Source organism: Vulpes vulpes, chromosome 13 (assembly GCF_048418805.1).
Source record: "Vulpes vulpes isolate BD-2025 chromosome 13, VulVul3, whole genome shotgun sequence".
In the NCBI taxonomy this organism is placed as follows: domain Eukaryota; kingdom Metazoa; phylum Chordata; class Mammalia; order Carnivora; family Canidae; genus Vulpes; species Vulpes vulpes.
The window spans coordinates 123,358,045-123,377,042 of NC_132792.1; the positions used below are offsets into that span (position 1 = coordinate 123,358,045).

At 36.8% G+C, this 18,998-nt stretch overlaps 1 protein-coding gene across 4 annotated transcripts in view; it reads left to right on the forward strand.

Annotated features, from left to right (window-relative positions):
• The window catches only part of SMYD3 (SET and MYND domain containing 3), a 703,593-nt gene that overhangs the window by 178,460 nt on the left and 506,135 nt on the right, over positions 1-18,998 (forward strand). For all 4 annotated transcript variants that reach the window (XR_011996317.1, XM_026003417.2, XM_072732818.1 and 1 more), the window contains 3 exons: positions 7,701-7,808; positions 9,381-9,438; positions 11,103-11,239. Coding sequence is in view for 3 of the 4 variants with exons in the window: in XM_026003417.2 (XP_025859202.1) it covers positions 7,701-7,808; positions 9,381-9,438; positions 11,103-11,239 (303 nt within the window). In the remaining variant the exon portion in view is untranslated. The remainder of the gene's footprint in view (positions 1-7,700; positions 7,809-9,380; positions 9,439-11,102; positions 11,240-18,998) is intronic.

An 18,998-nucleotide genomic window follows, 5' to 3' on the forward strand; every position in this document is an offset into this window, starting at 1 on the left:
TTTAGTTTAGATCCTTTGTAGTGATTAAAAAGAATTTGGACACCTGATCCTATCTCATCACTACTGTCAGAATCTTTTCAGTTGTCTCAGGCTGTGAATTTAAATACATATTTTTATGTGTGTGTGTGTATGTGTGTGTGCACGTGCATGTGCTGTATATGCCTGTGTAGCATTGTTCTCACTCTGCAGTTTTCAGCTCTCTCAGACCTAACTCTGTCTTTTTGCTTAAAGTTTTTATTTATTTTAGAGAGAGAGAGAGAGAGAGAGAGCACACAAGTGGTGGGAGGGGCAGTGGGAGAAGGAGAGAGAATCTCAAGCAGACTCTGCTGAGCACAGAGCTCAGCTCTGGGCTCTGTCCTATGACCCTGAGTTCATCATCTGAGCAGAAATCAAGAGTGGGATGCTCAATTGACTGAGCTACTCAGGTGCCCTTTTACCTTTTTATTATAATTATTTTTTTTGTCCTGTCTACTATCTTGAAATGAAATTCCATAGTTAATACAACTTAGCTACTTACATATTTTTAAATTCAATATTAATATAATGCTATAACTTGAACATAAAGGAGAAAAAAATGAAAATTTATTTATGTATTTTATTTTTTCAAATTTTTATTTAAATTCTAGTTTGTTAACATACAGTGTAATATTGGTTTCAGGAGTAGAATTTAGTGATTCATCTCTTACAAATAATACCCAGTGCTCACCACAACAGGAGTAATACATATTTTAGTATATAGATGCTTAGGCATGAGTAGATTAGAGAACATCATTGAGAAGTCGGATATTTTTGGCTATACAGTTACCTTGGAAAGGGAAGTACAAAATGCAGGATCAGAAAATACGTTCTTATGGGTACCTCAAACACCACAGGTGTTGTTGCCTTCAGTGATATGCTTTTTTTTTTTTTCAGTGATATGCTTTTATAAAATATTAAATAATGTTAGCTAGAGTTCTTAAAATGTAGTCTTTCCTTGATTTATCTAGAAAATTCAGTGCTATCAAGGCTGTGTAAAAACAAGCTCTTTGTTTTTATATGTGAAAGGAGGCTTAGTTCCAGGCTCTGATAAATAGAAACAAGTTTGAAAAAAAAAAAAAAAGAAACAAGTTTGTCTCCTTTATAGAATGTTTGGATAGTTAAAGGTCATCTTGGATTTGAAACAGTTGATTTTTTAAAAAAAAGATTAATAATTAATTAATTAATTAATTTTTAATTAATTAATTAATTTTAAAATTAATTTTAGAGAATTTTTCTCTAATTTTAGAGAAAATAGGAAAAAGCATGCAAGTAGTGAGAGGTGCAGAGGGAGAGGGAGAGAGAGAATCCTTAAGTAAACCCCTCTCTGCGGGCAAACCCTGATGAGGGGGCTTGATCCTATGACCCTGAGATCATGTCCTGAGGCGAGATCAAGAGCTGGACACTCAACTAACTCAGCCACCAAGGCACCCCTGGAAGTATTGATTCTTCATTGTATGGAACTATCCTACACAGGATGTCCAGCATCTCTGGTTCCTGGCCACTCAGTGCCATGTCTCTCCCCAGGCATACTAACAAATAAGAATGCCCCCATACATTTCCCAAACAACCCTCAATATTAATTGGGTTACCCCCATTGAGAGCTACTGGTTTACTGAATTACTTTATGTTCTGAGACACTATAAATACTATAAAACATGAAAATGTAGAGATTCCGGTCATTCCTGAGTCTTGAATGTACTGACATGTGGAATCATCATAGATGTCTTCATTTCCTTTTTTTCCATCCAAAACTCTTTTCCCTTTGTCTTTGTGTTTTAATGCAACATTTCAATTTCCTTTGTCTTTCATGCTAATCTGTGCTTATTGTACATCATTGTTAATTTTCAACTTTGAGAACAGAAAACATTACAGCCAGTATTGTGAACACAATCTTAATTATATCCTGCATTGCAGTAAAGGAAGAAAATAGGAAAAAGTAAATCAGGGAGGTTGTCTTTGAAAAACTGGCAGATATATTATGTGCTGTTGACGTCTAGACCAAGGTTAAAGTTTGTACAGTTTAGATAATACCTAATGCTTTTGTAAGATTGTGAGGTTTTGCTTTCAATGTCTAATGTGGTTATTTGAAAGATTGCTTTGTGAGCCTTTTCTGTGGTATGCTTCTGTTAGTGAGCCTTATGGTAAGATGTGATGGTGATGCTGAACAGTAAATCTTAATAATTAATGTTTTAAAAACATGGTTTTTAATATCATGGTAAGATATGAAGTAGGATGTACATTGCCACTATGCTATCGACCAGTTTTAAGTTGATGACTTTCTATATTTATATAGATCTGGTTTGGTTTTTAGATGAAAAGAATGAATATCTTTTTCCTGAAGCAAATGGGAAGATAAGAATGTTCTCTGGTGTTTTCATGCAGTGATTTAGGAATAGCTTTAAGAAACATACTGCCTAGTAAGATGAGAAATAGGAGTGTGATATTAATAATGCTAAAGACCTAAAGTTGTTTTGACAGGAATTCTCCAAAATTTGGATGTGTAATTCTAAGTAATGTCATTTAACAGATCAACGGGTTCTTTACTTAGGCATACATTTTGTAGTTACTTTATCCTGGTAAGCCGGCAGTAAACTGAGCTGCTCAGAATATAACAAAGGAGTTGTGGATGATCTCTTGTACTTACAAGTATTGATTAAAATCTGCTCTTAAGATCTTTTGGTCCAAATGGTCTCAGCCTTCTTTTGCTGGGAGCAGTCCTTTGTCATCTGGACAGTTGCTCAGGCTTTGAACAGGACCAGTGTTTTCTGAGACCTATTAGTACTTGTGGTTTATTCCTGCCCACATAACTGGGCCCATGAGGGCATCTCTTGGTCTTCTTAACTTTTATTTATTTTTTATTTTTTTTCCTTTTTTTTAAAATTTATTTTTTATTGGTGTTCAATTTACCAACATACAGAATAACCCCCAGTGCCCGTCACCCATTCACTCCCACCCCCCGCCCTCCTCCCCTTCTACCACCCCTAGTTCGTTTCCCAGAGTTAGGAGTCTTTCATGTTCTGTCTCCCTTTCTGATATTTCCCAACATTTCTTCTCCCTTCCCTTATATTCCCCAAATGAATGAGAACATATAATGTTTGTCCTTCTCCGATTGACTTACTTCACTCAGCATAATACCCTCCAGTTCCATCCACGTTGAAGTAAATGGTGGGTATTTGTCATTTCTAATGGCTGAATAATATTCCATTGTACACATAAACCACATCTTCTTTATCCATTCATCTTTTGATGGACACCGAGGCTCCTTCCACAGTTTGGCTATTGTGGCCATTGCTGCTAGAAACATAGGGGTGCAGGTGTCCCGGCGTTTCATTGCATCTGAATCTTTGGGGTAAATCCCCAACAGTGCAATTGCTGGGTCGTAGGGCAGGTCTATTTTTAACTCTTTGAGGAACCTCCACACAGTTTTCCAGAGTGGCTGCACCAGTTCACATTCCCACCAACAGTGTAAGAGGGTTCCCTTTTCTCCGCATCCTCTCCTACATTTGTGGTTTCCTGCCTTGTTAGTTTTCCCCCTTCTCACTGGTATGAGGTGGTATCTCATTGTGGTTTTGATTTGTATTTCCCTGATGGCAAGTGATGCAGAGCATTTTCCCATGTGCATGTTGGCCATGTCTGTGTCTTCCTCTGTAAGATTTCTCTTCATGTCTTTTGCCCATTTCATGATTGGATTGTTTGTTTCTTTGGTGTTAAGTTTAAGAAGTTCTTTATAGGTCTTGGAAACTAGCCCTTTATCTGATACGTCATTTGCAAATATCTTCTTCCATTCTGTAGGTTGTCTTTTAGTTTTGTTGACTGTATCCTTTGCTGTGCAAAAGCTTCTTATCTTGATGAAGTCCCAATAGTTCATTTTTGCTTTTGTTTCTTTTGTTTCTCTTGCCTGGATGTATCTTGTAAGAAGTTACTGTGGCCGAGTTCAAAAAGGGTGTTGCCTGTGTTTTCCTCTAGGATTTTGATGGAATCTTGTCTCACATTTAGATCTTTCATCCATTTTGAGTTTATCTTTGTGTATGGTGCAAGAGAGTGGTCTAGTTTCATTCTTCTGCATGTGGATGTCCAATTTTCCCAGCACCATTTATTGAAGAGACTTTCTTCCAATGGATAGTCTTTCCTCCTTTATCGAATATTAGTTGACCATAAAGGTCAGGGTCCACTTCTGGGTTCTCTCTTCTGTTCCATTGATCTATGTGTCTGTTTTTGTGCCAGTACCACACTGTCTTGATGACCACAGCTTTGTAGTACAACCTGAAATCTGGCATTGTGATGCCCCCAGATATGGTTTTCTTTTTTAAAATTCCCCTGGCTATTTGGGGTCTTTTCTGATTCCACACAAATCTTAAAATAATTTGTTCTAACTCTCTGAAGAAAGTCCATGGTATTTTGATAGGGATTGCATTAAACGTGTATATTGCCCTGGGTAACATTGACATTTTCACAATATTAATTCTGCCAATCCATGAGCATGGAATATTTTTCCATCTCTTTGTGTCTTCCTCAATTTCTTTCAGAAGTGTTCTATAGTTTTTAGGGTATAGATCCTTTACCTCTTTGGTTAGGTTTATTCCTAGGTATCTTATGCTTTTGGGTGCAATTGTAAATGGGATTGACTCCTTAATTTCTCTTTCTTCAGTCTCATTGTTAGTGTATAGAAATGCCACTGATTTCTGGGCATTGATTTTGTATCCTGCCATGCTACCAAATTGCTGTATGAGTTCTAGCAATCTTGGGGTGGAGACTTTTGGGTTTTCTATGTAGAGTATCGTGTCATCGGTGAAGAGGGAGAGTTTGACTTCTTCTTTGCCAATTTGAATGCCTTTAATGTCTTTTTGTTGTCTGATTGCTGAGGCTAGGACTTCTAGTACTATGTTGAATAGCAGTGGTGAGAGTGGACATCCCTGTCTTGTTCCTGATCTTAGGGAAAAGGCTCCCAGTGCTTCCCCATTGAGAATCATATTTGCTGTGGGTCTTTCAACTTTTAACACCAAAGTTGTGGTTTTCCTTTCCATCAGAAATAAAAAAATATTAGTGTGAAAGATTGTGAATTTGTCTGCTAAACCCACTCTCATGGAAAAATCAGATGAAGGAAACAAAGTATGCAGTTCTATCTGAGTCCATATATACCAACCTCATTTTCCAAAGGATGGCAATAAAAATCATGGGAAACTGTGTTAACTAAGTTATAAGAAGTTTCCTTAATGCAGAGCTTTTTAGCAAATGAAATTACTTCAAATCTCTAATCAGGGTGTTTATTATGTAGCATTTTTCAAACTTATTTGACAATGGAACCATATTATTTTTTAAAGATTTTTATTTATTTATTTATGAGAGACAGAGAGAGAGAGAGGCAGAGACACAGGCAAGGGCAGAAGCAGGCTCCATGCAGAGAGCCTGACATGGGACTCGATCCCGAGTCTCCAGGATCACACCCTGGGCTGAAGGTGGTGCTAAACTGCTGAGCCATCCAGGCTGCCCAGAACCATATTTTTTAAAAGTGATCTTACATATATTGGTAAATTGCTAATTTGCTGGTCTAAGACTAGCCCCCTAAACAGTAGAAACATTGTCTTTCACTGACTTATAGTTTAATAGTATGCCTTTTAGTGAATACTGACATTAGAAGTAGCTCTATGAAGGTGATTAGAATTGTCCAATATGTTGATTAGCATTCTTGGAATAAATTCCTCCTGTGATTTAATACTTAGTAAAGCTATGTGTTTTTCCTTTCTGTCAAATGAGGATTATATGAGCCATTATTCTTTATTTTTTGCCTTGCCTGTAAGGCAAGTTAGATAAATGTAGTGCACAGACATGGCAATTACTTAGCTCTCCTGTGTAGAATACTAAGAATCTTTACTCTCCTCCTTTATGTTTGTGTACCTTGGTGGTGAGATTCCACCCAGCCTTTCTTTATTCATCTTTAAAGTAAGGATAATATCTACTGTTTGCATTATTACGAAAGTCAAATTAAATACACTTTTTAAATTGTTTAGCCATGTGTCTAACATACTGTAGGATGCTAAGTGAATGCTAGAAGACTATTTTTTTTATAACTTTAACATTTTTTCCGTTTCTAATTTTACAAAATATTTCATATACATCTTTATTTTGAAGCAAATGAGTCTTGTTTAGAAGTGAGTGAAGTGTAAATACTAAAAAAAAGAAAGATTACAAACATCACATTAAGAGCATCGCTGTAGTGGATAAGAAGAAATGAAGTGAGAGAGTCGTGGGTAGAGTTGATAAGAAAAGTGATGTGCCCTTTGCAGACAGTGTCTTCAAGATTGGGTTCATAGGAAATGGCAGATAAGCTACACCTTCACTCAGTAACTCAACTCAGGAGTCTTTCTGAATGAAATGCTGGCTTGAGCTTGAATTCAAGTCACAGTTTCAAAGTAGCTCCAGCGGTTTTGAATTTTTTTTTTAAAATTACTTATTTGAAGGGGGCACATACATGTGCACACACGAGGGCAGGGGGACAGACAGAGGGACAAGCTAACTTCCCACTGAGTTGAGAGCCCAATGTGGGGCTTGATCCCAGGACCCCAAGATCATGACCCCAGATACTTAACCGATTGGACCACCGAGGTGCCCCCGGTTTTGAAATTTTTGGTTGCAGTGCATATTTGTGCTGTGGGTGGAAAAGAGAGTTCCTTGTGGAGGGATTTTATAAGATCAGAAGTTGGGAGGCAGATTTACAATTTTTGAAGCAAGAGAATGTCAGGCATTTCAGTGATAGAACTTCCAGCTTTCGGTTGGATTAGACATATCAGACATTTGGTTGAGCTGTTCCCCCGCTCACCAGGGTTAAGTCTTAGATACTCTGGATTGGATTTTTCTATAGAAGTAATTCTATGTGAAGGAGCCATAACATTTCTGACTCCAAGATTCAGGGAGACAGTGTCCTCCCCGCTGTCCTCTCTTCTCATTGTTACAAGATTGGTAACAATCCTGGCTCACTGGTCTTTCAGCCACACTAGCACAGGGGTGGGATCATGGGTTAAGTGACCCTATAATTTATCATCCAAAGCACACTTTCTGGAACAAAAGGGTTATTATTAATGATTAGGCCAGGGTGACATAAATAAACCACAGCAGTACTGGGCAAATGACATTTGGTCATTTTAGTTAATCACCCCTTTCTGTGTGATCTTCAAAAACAAAAGGTTTCATATTTATTGTTATATTAGCTCTTGATACCTCTGTACTCTCTGTAGCAGCATAGAAATTCAGAAGGCTTTCTGCCCTGTTTTGATTTTCCTGAACCATGTGCTTATTTTCTAATTTGGTGTGATATTTTCTTTTTGTATTCAAAATTACTATTATTGAATCTTATTTAATCAGCTAAGAGACTATGTAATAAATTATTAAGTAAGCCATAATGATTCTTCATTTGGACTCCACCAGCCAGGTAATAACCATGGGGTAAATTAAAGGGCAGAGGTGGAGGAGAGGCATCAATGTCCACACCTGGTAATTACATGCTTGGCAAAGACTGGATTCTGCATTTCTAGTAGTATTAGAATATTGCTTTCATTTTCTATTTTGTACTTATATTTAGGCTGTTGAAATTAAATTAATGTTGATGACTTTCCTCATCCAAAACCGGTATAAATGAAAGTTACATTTTTATGTCACTTGTGCTGTCCCCACTCTTGTCTTATCAGAAAAAAGCTTGGCCGGACCACAAGCGAGAATGCAAATGCCTTAAAAGCTGCAAACCCAGGTATCCCCCGGATTCCGTTCGACTGCTTGGCAGAGTTGTTTTCAAACTTGTGAGTATAAAACTTGTGAAATATGCTTGGGTTTTAGTTAATCAAGACACTTGCGGTTGTATGTATTGCTCATATTTTTTTTTTCAAAAGATTTTATTTATTTATTTATTTATTTATTTATTTATTTATTTATTTATTTATTTATTGTGTGAGTGGGGGGGGAGGGGTGGAGGGAGAGGGAAGAAGCATTCTCAAGCAGACTCTCTGAGTCTGAGCCTGACCTCTGGCTCAATCTCACGACTCTGAGATCATGACCTGAGCTGAAATTAAGAGTCAGGCACTCAACTGACTGAGCCCCCCAGGCTCCTCGTATTATTACTGCTAACATTAAATCCACATGAAGGTAGAAGGTAGATTATTCCTGGGAGTATCTTAATACAAAACCTAGCCATTTCCCTATTAATCTCAGTATCAGTGGTGGTGAGACAGTACAGGGCCCTGCGTGTGTAATCATAACCTTAGAAACATAAGGTCCTGTATTGAAGGAGTGAGATATCAGAAATGTCTGTTAAGTTGCCTTCATTACTTTTTGACCATGAACTAATGCACAGGGCAGGTGTATCACTTTTTGGTTGCTTCTTGAAGTGAGGCTTTAATTACATGACAATGTATGATTATACATGGAAGAGTGCTGCCATGTTTCATTGAAATTGTTTCTTCAGTCCTTTCCCCCTATTCTGCCTAAACAGCCACTGGATTCTGTGAAGTAAACCTGTGGCGATACTCTCCAGACTTCTTTTTTGCCAGGCTTTTACATGAATATCTTTTTCTCAAATTATTTCAGTATCCAGCTCTGTCTGACCTGTTTTTGGGTGGAGGGACTATAAAATTCTATAGAGAGTTGTAAGAATGTAAAATGTTTTTACATGTAAAACTAACAATGTTATATGTCAATTTGCTTCAATTTTTAAAAAATGGATGTGTAATATCAAATGGGCATTGTCTTTGGACTGAATATATAACATCTATCATATATTTAGCTACTGTTTGCAAATATATATTGTATTGAACTAAAAATTACAAATTTATTTCAAAGCATTAAGAAATTCGATCAACTCTGTTATACATTTTTAATTGCTAGGCATTAAAATATCATTATATTTGAGGCTGATTTTTTTTTGGAATCAGGTGCTATGATTACTCCTATGTTTTAGATAAGGAAATAGACACATCTTCATTAAGGTAACTTGGTAAAGGTTGCACAGTTTGTAATGAATTCTTATTTTTATTCATACATCTCTGCTTTTCTGTAATCTGCTTTTCTATAGTCAAATCCTTACAGTGATACGAGTCTGTGGGTAGAGCTGGGGAAAAAGTAAAAGTATGAAAACTTCTTGTAAAAGAATTTTGCATTTGGAAATTAAACTGCTGGGTTAAGTTACAACTTAGATTTTATTTTAAAATTGTTATTGATTGAATAATTCAACTCTTAAGAGATGAAGAGGAGGAATATATAGAATTTTGTCTTTTTAAATAGACTTTCATTTAAATATCGAAAGAGGTTCAAATATATTCATTTATATTTTGGAGCACTTGAAATTGTTTTTGGTGTTTTCCCCCTTTTCTTCACAGATGGAAGAAACACCCTCTGAATCGGAGAAACTTTACTCATTTTATGATCTGGAGTCAAGTAAGTGATCATCTGTCAGCACCAAAAAAATCCTGTTATTTATTTGCTGACCTTATGCATTGCTCTCTCTTTACCATTGTTGTGCTGTCTCATTATTTGAGGTAAATCTAACAAAACTTTTCATGTTTTTATATACGATTGACGCATTAGCTTATTTAATTGATTCCAGGGTAGCTTTGGCTGTTTAGGAGTTTGTAAAATACTATAACCTCCTCTTTGTTTCTTTTTGATGCCAGGAATAGTGATGTGAACAAGAGGGTTGTAGGGAACATTTAGATTCATTAATCCTTTAGATAATAAGCAAAGTAGATGGTATGGGTGATTTGGGCTGTCTGATTGAGCATTATTCTTCTTTTCTGCTACCATGGTGGTGGCCATGATACTTGGCAACACTGACAGGCCCTCCACATATGAGTGTTCAGTAAATGCGGGGTGCGTGTTCCTTTTCTACTAGCACAGATTCCCTTTAGTGAGGTTGTTGATGATTTCAACCCCAAAGTAGCCAGAGCTCATAGAGTAAATTTTGTGACACAGTTTAATATTTCTGGGCGGAGAAAACTAAGAAGATGATCTAGTACAGATTTATGGTTATGGGATCCTAAGTGCCAATGATAATAAATTATTATTTAAGAAATCATTGGGTTAATTGTTCTGTTGAACAATTAATTTAAAGAGGATATTTAGACCTGACATGAGCCCCAGAATTATGCTGTAGTTCAACTTGATGTATCTTTTCAGTTTTAATAGAGAACTAATTAGTCTTTTTTTGTGTGTGTTCTGTTACTGCTAGGTAATTAACATCTCTTGCAGTGAGTTTTACTGTTAATAGTAGCCCTGCTCAGTGGTGGTGGCATACCTGCTGCCTTAAGTGAAATGTTCTCAAATGCTATTAATTGTATACTCTTAAACTTAACGCCTTTCTGTGGTATAAATTAAACTGAGTTTTCCAGGAGGTGATTTTTTGACAACTAGGCTCTGGAACCTTCTCTTTCTGTTTGGGTTTTAGCAGCACCACATCTTGTTTATTCGATGTGGAAATAACTTGAAGTCCAGATTTTTTTGGTTGGTCCCCGTGTTCTTTTCCATGTACTGTTTGGGTGATACATTCACCAGTTGAACTCTAGCTGAACTTTTTATTACTTTTCTTTTCTTTTCTTTTCTTTTCTTTTCTTTTCTTTTCTTTTCTTTTCTTTTCTTTTCTTTCTTTCTTTTCTTTTCTTTTCTTTTTTCTTTCTTTCTTTTTGCCATTGAGATACGCCATTTATCAGTTGGTCATAACATGGTTGTAAATTGTTTCATGAAAAAGATCTGCTTAAATTCACTGACTTTCAGCATTTGTGATGGCTTGAAAGTGTGTACATGGCGAAGTGGAGGACCTGTAACACACATCTTTATTGATTTTGGTTGCAGTGTTTTTTGTCTGTGTATTTATTTTGTTTTGATAGGTATTTGATCTTGTAGATGAAGTTTGGTACAATTTAATTGATAATGTATGTATTGTAATTTGTAGTTGTGAGAAAATAAAAAGAAATGTATTTGCTCTCTGTTAGAATGAAATCTGGAGAGGAAAAGTCTCGTTGAACAGCTACCATTGAACACCTGAACATTACCCATTAAAAATTCACAGTGTGATTGTGCTATTATTTATTTTCTCTTTAAAAAAGATATTAACAAACTGACTGAAGATAAGAAAGATGGCCTCAGGCAACTTGTAATGACATTTCAACATTTCATGAGAGAAGAAATCCAGGATGCTTCTCAGCTGCCTCCTTCCTTTGACATCTTTGAAGCTTTTGCAAAAGTAAGTGTTAAGTGTTTGGTATCTTTATGCCATAAATTATCCCTTTACTTCTTATTTGGTTGTTGATCCATAAAAATCCAGTAGCATTCATGCCTTAAGTCACTCTCCTACCTTAATGAGTAGAGAATGAAAGAAGTCACTGCTTCTGTTGGAAAGGGTATTCCTTTTTCTGTTTTGTCAGTACTCTTATTCATGGCCTGTGTATGTTCATCATCAGCATGCAAAGCTTGTTATCATAGTGTCAAGAGTATGCTTTCTTTTCTTCAAAGAAAACAGCATATTCCTTTGTTTCATACTAATGGATTTTTAAGGTTGCCATTGCATGTCGTTTTGTGGTGTTGTGTCAGTGATGGATCTTGGTCTTTGAAGTGAAAACTATATTGGAATCCGTTTCTTGATTATGTGAATTCTTGATAATATGAAAATACAACCATTTCTGATTTAAAAATAATTGTCTAAACATCTATTTAAATGTTTCAAGTCCCTAAAATCTTAGACGAGGGTTAGAAAATAGGTTTAATTTAATATTTTTTGTGTGGTCTCTTGGTAGTTGCTACCTGACATGCTCTGTTTGGAGATGATTCTGGGGGTTTGTTTGGGCCTAGGGAGACAGAACGTGCTGGCTGATCCTTGCTGTGCACCATGGGGTAGGTCAGAGGATCAGATGCATCCCCACTGCTGTTAGGCTTGCTGTTCTTGCTTTCCCGTATTGTGCATTTGGGTTTGCTTAAATACTGATCACATTCTAATAACAAGTAAAATTTTACTTTTGAGGGTGACTTCGCCACTGGTATTACAATTCACAAGTGCACATCCACTGACATACTTAACCCATGAATATTTTTCAAGCATGTTTTGTAATCTGCCTATTTTCTAAGAATTTAAATGTGATTAGTGTGATTGCTAGAGGTTTATTCTTATTTTTTCCAAATGTATTTTTGTTCTTCAGGATATATTTTTATGATATTCTGGTAATATCACTTAGCATTTAAATTCTGGCTTGTCTCCACTTTAAAACTGATTTTGAAAGACAGTGGTTCCTTATAATATATAGGAGAAGTTTCTCATGTGTTTCACATCCTTCTGAAAACTATAGCCTTGGCAGGAGCATGTCTGCAGTACACACAGGTGCTTCTGATGTTGGACACAATACAGTTATACCCCCCTGAAAGGTAAAAATATGCCATTGTTAGAAATTGTTCAGGTGGTAGTTACTGGTGTTCTTAGTATTTATGGAAAATATTTAAAAAGACTTTTTCAGTGTAACATGTGGAATTACTTTCTTATTTCTTTTAAAAAATGTTGAATTCATATATCTTACAGTGAAATTTTTTCTGTGCTGTGGAGGGGAAAATTCTGTCATTGTGAATAAGTAGACAAAGTTTTAATAATATGCCATCCTTTTTCCTCACATAGTTGTATTTGTTATGGTCACAAAAGTAGAACATAGACATCTTTGAGATTTTTGAGGAGAAGTGGACTCAGGTGTGTGATTTCTGCCTTAAACTCTAGGTTAAAGCAATATTAACCAATGACTCCTGTTCTTCCTTGTAAAAGTTTTGTTAATATTTTACAAATTATAGTTACCTTTCTGCTTATACATATGTCCTTAAAATAGATCTCTTTCCTCCTCCTCCTTCTTTTCTCCTCATCTTCTTCTTTGTCACCGTTTTTTTTTTTTTTTAATAAAATAGTCTTGGGGTGCCTAGGAGGTTCAGTGGGTTAAGCGTCTGCCTTTGGCTCAGGTCATGATCTCAGGGCCCTGGGATTGAGCCCCGCATTGGGCTCCCTGCTCTGTGGGGAGTCTGCTTGTCTCTCCCTCTACTGCTGTCTCTCTCTTTCTCAAATAAATAAAATCTTTTAAAAAATGGAATAGTTTAATATTAAACTAATTGGTATCCTGTGCACCTCAGGGATGAGCTGCTGAGCTGTTAACATTTCAAGTGTGTGATGGTGCAGGTCACCACAAATGCATTGGAAGTGGGTAGTGAATCTTGGACAGAGGATTTTATTCCTATGTGCTGTCTCCCTCCCAGTCCTAGTGGCATAGAATCACCAGAAAGAAGTGGGCTGTACAGGGTGTACTGCCTACAGCTTTTGCTGTCATATATACAGACTGTCGGGCATCAGTCCAGGCTGCCCTGCCTGTCTCAGACTCGTGCACTAATTTTTTAATTTATGCTTTGCAGAAGGCTGGCTTTACCTGGCCTCAAAGAAGAAAGTTGTATTTTATGTTTTGCTTTTGGTCCCCTTCATTTATATTCATTCGGGTTCTATGCAGGTATCAGATGTGCTAAGCTTATATGTTAGCTCATTCCACTGTCACTTAGGGCAGAAGGAGTTCTGAGAACTTTTCTAAATTTGTTTAGATCATAATTTTTTTGACTTTTTGATTATGGACTTTTCCAAACATACACAAAAGTAGAGAGATTAGTTTAATGAATCTTCATGTCTCCATCACCTGGTTTCAATAATTTTCAAAATTGTTTTATATCTTGTTATGCTTTTAATACTTAGATTTCAGACAAATGCTCTTTTTTTAATTCAGATTTCCAAATGTCCCTTACAATTAGTCTTTTGTTATGAAGCTTCTTGGCCACCTGAGAAGTTAGTGAATTCACTTATTAAACAGACCTTTTCTATTATTTTTGCAGGCTTACTATGTGCAAGGTATTCTTTTTTTTAAAAGAGTTTCTTTATGAGAGAGAGAGAGAGAGAGAGAGAGAGCGAGAGAGAGGCAGAGACACAGGCAGAAGGAGAAGCAGGCTCCATGCAGGGAGCCTGACATAGGACTGGATTCCAGGTCTCCAGGACCACACCCTGTGCTGAAGGTGGCGCTAAACTGCTGAGCCACCTGGGCTGTCCTGTGCAAGGCATTCTTGATACATGTTACAGAAACATGTGGCTAATTATAAATCAGAAAATTATCTACCAAAAGCTTTAGCAAGTCAAAAGTCTTACTTGGGCATAGGTGTATTTTTGTTAAACTTGCACTTGCCTGGAAACGAAAGGGTTCAGTGGAGGATGAGAAAGTTCTTAATCCTGAGAGTATGTTTCATTCCTGCTAGCCTTATTGTCTTTTTCCTCTTCTTTTTTTGTTTTTTTTGTTTTTAATTTACAGTGTAATATTAGTTTCAGGTGTACAATATAGTGATTCAACACTTCCCTACATCCCCTGGTGCTCATCAGGGCAGGTGCACTCCTTAATCCCCATCATCTGTTTCCTCCATCCCTCACCTGCCTCCCCTCTGGTAACCAGCAGTGTGTTTTCTGTAAGTGAGAGTCTGTTTCTTGATTTCTCTCTCTCTTTTCCCTTTGTTCGTTTGCTTTGTTTCTTAAGTTCTACATATGAGTGAAATCATATGATATTTGTCTTTCTCTGACTGACTTATTTCTCTTAGTATAATACTCTCTAGCTCTATCCAAGTCTTTGCAAATAGCAAGATTTCATTCTTTTTGAAGGCTGGGTAATATTCCATTGTCTATATATCTTCTTTATCCATCATCTGTTGATGGACACTTGGTTTCTTTCCATAATTTGGCTATTGTAGGTGATGCTGTTATAAACAGGCTGGTGGCTTTTTCTAATAGAAGACCATGAGTAATTCTCCAAAAGGTATAAGTTTATGTATTGAACACTCTGGGGTTTTCTGTTGAAAATAATGTATGTATCTCCAGTTGGACTAGGTTCTTAGCACTGAATGTGCTTCTGCTACTTAAGACTTAGTTTTACTTAGGAAGACACCCCTCCCCAACATTACTCCAAGGACATTATTCTGTAGCCATTTTTTTGGGATCATATTTCCATATTTCTATATTTTCATTTTTCCCCTACTTCCTTAGCACTGATATTATTATTCTCTTGCTTGCCACTCCCACATAAACAAACAAGCCTGTGAACAGAAATGGCCAATTGGGGTTTAAGTTGTAGGAATTTGCATTATAAATATATCCTATCCACTTGTGAATTTGTTGCCTGGCTCTAAAAAGTTAAATAGCATGAGGGGTGTCAGGGTGGCTCAGTCAGTTAAACGTCTGCGTCTTGATTTTAGGTCTCAGGGTTTGTGAGATCGAGTCCCACATTAGGCTCTGAGCTGGGCATGAAATCTGCTTAAGATTCTCTCTCTCCCTCTGTCCCTCCCTGCCTTCTCCCTCTCTTTAAAAAAAAAAAAAAAAGTTAAATAGCATGACACTTACAAAGGAGAAATTTTTCTAGGGGACAGTATCCAGGAAGACTTTACATAATAAGTAAGCAAAATTAATGGCATGAATTTCAGAAGAGAGTTTGGTATAGGGAAACAGTTCCAGACAGATGGTCTGCAAATACTTGTGGGCAGTGAGTGGTGCTGGCTTCTCTGACATCCTGAGCTTCAAGAACATACTGACCTCTTCTGGGGATCTGAAATGGTAGTTGTTACCTATGCAATATGTGTTTCCATTGTTTTTAGTGAGTATGATACAAGTTTGAATAAAATCTTGATGTTTAAAATGTTTGTTTTGCATTAGGTGGAAATTAGGCTAATAGTATGTGTGGAATTTCTATAGAAGGGCTGCAGAGTGATGGTGTGGCTGGAGTGATTTGCCAGGAGCTTTATTTTCAGAGCAGTTTCCTGGATTTAAGCTTAGATTGTGTGTTTTCTGGTGAGGGTGGGATGGTTGGAGGTTGTGGCTGAGTGGAAATGAAGCTATAAGTGTGAGGGAAGCTATAGGTGCTGGTGACAGTAATGGTGGTGGCTAAAGTGTGGGGTGCATTGGAGATACTTGGTAGAACCCAGGAGACATGCAGTTATTTATATGTGTATGAGAGTGAGGCCACATTCACCTCAGTTGGCTCTTTGTCAGATTATTCAGAGGAAATTCACCTATCCATCTCAACAAGCCCCTTCTTCTTCCTACCCCACACTTTTTCCCTTCCATTTCTACCTTCAAACAAAATTTTGGGTTAGGTTTCAAAATGGATTTATCTTAGTGTGGCAGCTACTGTGGTTTAGCCTATTGATCAAGTTCTAAATATTTGCTACAATCCAGAAAAATGTTTATACTACTACTAATAAATCTAAACTTTAAATTAGAGAGGGACAAATTAAAATGACATGCTGGATAGTATGATGGTTGAGTTGCTTTCTGAGACAAGAAAATGAAATTCTCTTAGTCTTGGTTTTCTCATCTCTTAATGGGAATCATTATCCTCATATCTACCTCAGAGGTGAAAGTGAGGATTAAGTCAAAAGTACTTAGTGTGACACATGTTACTAATTTCTACTACTGCTGGCCGTACCTCCCAGCTTTATTTTTATTCTTAAAAATAAAGTCTTAAACTTTAGTGTTTTTTGTCGCCCTGTGCTGTCAGATAGATGGTCAGGAGCCAGTCTGCAGCTCATTGTAAACCAAACCAGAGTCTCAGATGTTGACTCATAGTTGTACCCAGTTCTGGGGTCTCTTGAGGTGCTGAGAATTACGTGTAGCTTTGTCACAAAGGACAGACAGAAGGAGGTTTCACATAATGAATGAAATGTTTCTCAGGCATGCATTTTAGAAGGATGAAATGAAATTATAAGATTCATTAGTTATGTTACAATTCACTGAAATGGCATGGAATGTGTAGTAGTACTTCTCTAGTCCATCCCTCAAAAATTTATATTGATTGTTATTCATAATGGATATTAATGCCTAAACTTAATGTCCATAGACCTGGTTTTGAGTTTATTTGTTATGCAAAGAATAGATTTTTTAGAGATTATTGCACAGAATTCTAGGAAAATATACTTAATTATTTTTTTCTGGACTTAAATCTTTCTTTTCTAAAAATGCATTTGGTAGGGGATCCCTGGGTGGCGCAGAGGTTTTGGCGCCTGCCTTTGGCCCAGGGCGCGATCCTGGAGACCCGGGATCGAATCCCACATCGGGCTCCCAGTGCATGGAGCCTGCTTCTCCCTCTGCCTATGTCTCTGCCTCTCTCTCTCTCTCTCTGTGACTATCATAAATAAATAAAAAATTAAAAAAAAAGAAAGGTTTTACTTTAAAAAAAAATGCATTTGGTAAACCTAATGTGGTAAGATCAGAGCAATGAAATGGAAAATGAACTGGTTGCATAAAATGTTTCAAAAGCAGACATTAAATTGGAAGCAACAATAATAGAAGTGGCCTTCCTGACCACAAAACATGTGTCATTGTGTTCATAAAGCTCTGCAAAGTACTTTTTAACTTTATAATATTGTATAACTGCTGCAGAATTTTTTGATTAGAAATTCCACATGTGTTTGAGAAGATGTTCTCTCCCTTTCCTTTCAAACAAAATAATAATTCTGGTAGCGTGTTATTTTTATTTTTTAGGGCACATATGTGACCTCCAAAGCCTGCCTTTTTTTTTTTTTTTAAGCCTGCCTTTTTTAACTCTAAATTTTAATGTTATTAGTTGCAGCTGGTGTTTGCAGTATAGCACTATGCTTGTACAGGCTTAAAATGCATTTTTTAGAAGGGTTTTTTAATACTCTGGTACTTAAAATTTACATTCCTTTCTATCCTTCTATCCTGGCCAAAATGTTTTTTACTGGGGGAAAATTCTTTTTATTGGAGAAGCAGTGGAAAATGTGTTAATACAAGAATTTTGCTAATTCAATAGGAAAAGAAATAGTAATTTAATAATTTTTATTGAGATATGTTAGAAATAAGATACAAGAAAATAGTAATGATATCATTACATTTGAGACTGCATACTTATATTTGGCTCCTGTGTCCGTTTAGGCTGAGGGTGTTACTAATCTATATGACGTTCTGTCATAACCTTACAATTTTAGTAAAGTGTGAAAATCAGCAAGAAGGAATAGTTACTAAATAACCCTTTGTGGTCCTTTTTATTTTTTTAAAGATTTTATTTACTTATTCATGAGAGACACAGAGAGAGAGGTAGAGACACAGGCAGAGGGAGAAGCAGGCTCCCTGCAGGGAGCCCAATGCAGGGCTCGATCCCAGGACCCCAGGATCATGCCCTGAGCCAGAGGCAGATGCTCAACCATTGAGCCACCCAGGTACCCCGGTTCTCTTTATTCACCGAGGAGCATTGTGTCTCAGTTAGAATGCAGGAATAAACTTGTTCTTGATATATTCACTTTGTAGTTGAAAATTTTCAGTTTCGTTAGCCCCCTTATTCTATTTTTTTAATTAAATTAATTTTTTTTTTTTTGTTAGCCCTCTTATCTAGATGTGGTGGTACTTTATTCACTGTTGCTGGTAGGCTAATATGTGAGAAGAATATTACTTCTGTTGGTTTGAAAGGTCAGGAATATGTGTCTCTTTGCCACTCAAGGGTTTTAAGTTCACGTAGGACCAAGTTTTAGAGCCTTTTTGTTGATCAGCTCAGTTGGGCTTCCCCACTGTAGCATGCTATAAAGTAGTAAAGAAAGCAATCTTTTGAATTAATAAAGTGATGAATTATCTAATTACAAAGATGATGTGAAATGGCAGTATGATAACTTTGACTGCATTACTAAATGATCCCAGTGACTGATCAGATGTGCCTGGGTTCCATTAAGGAAAAATGTGCCATTAAATATTTACTACTCAAAGCGAGCAGACACACCAGGATTGCTAACCTCTGATCACTGGGGTGCTTGTATCTGCACGCTTGGAGGTAACTGCTAGATGAGACATCTCTCATGTCTGCTCAGCACAGCTGCTAGAAGACTTGGTTATTGGGATATTACCTCTCCTCTGTTTTTAAGGAAAGCAAGCAAACAGCCAACGTGCTTAACTGCTTGCA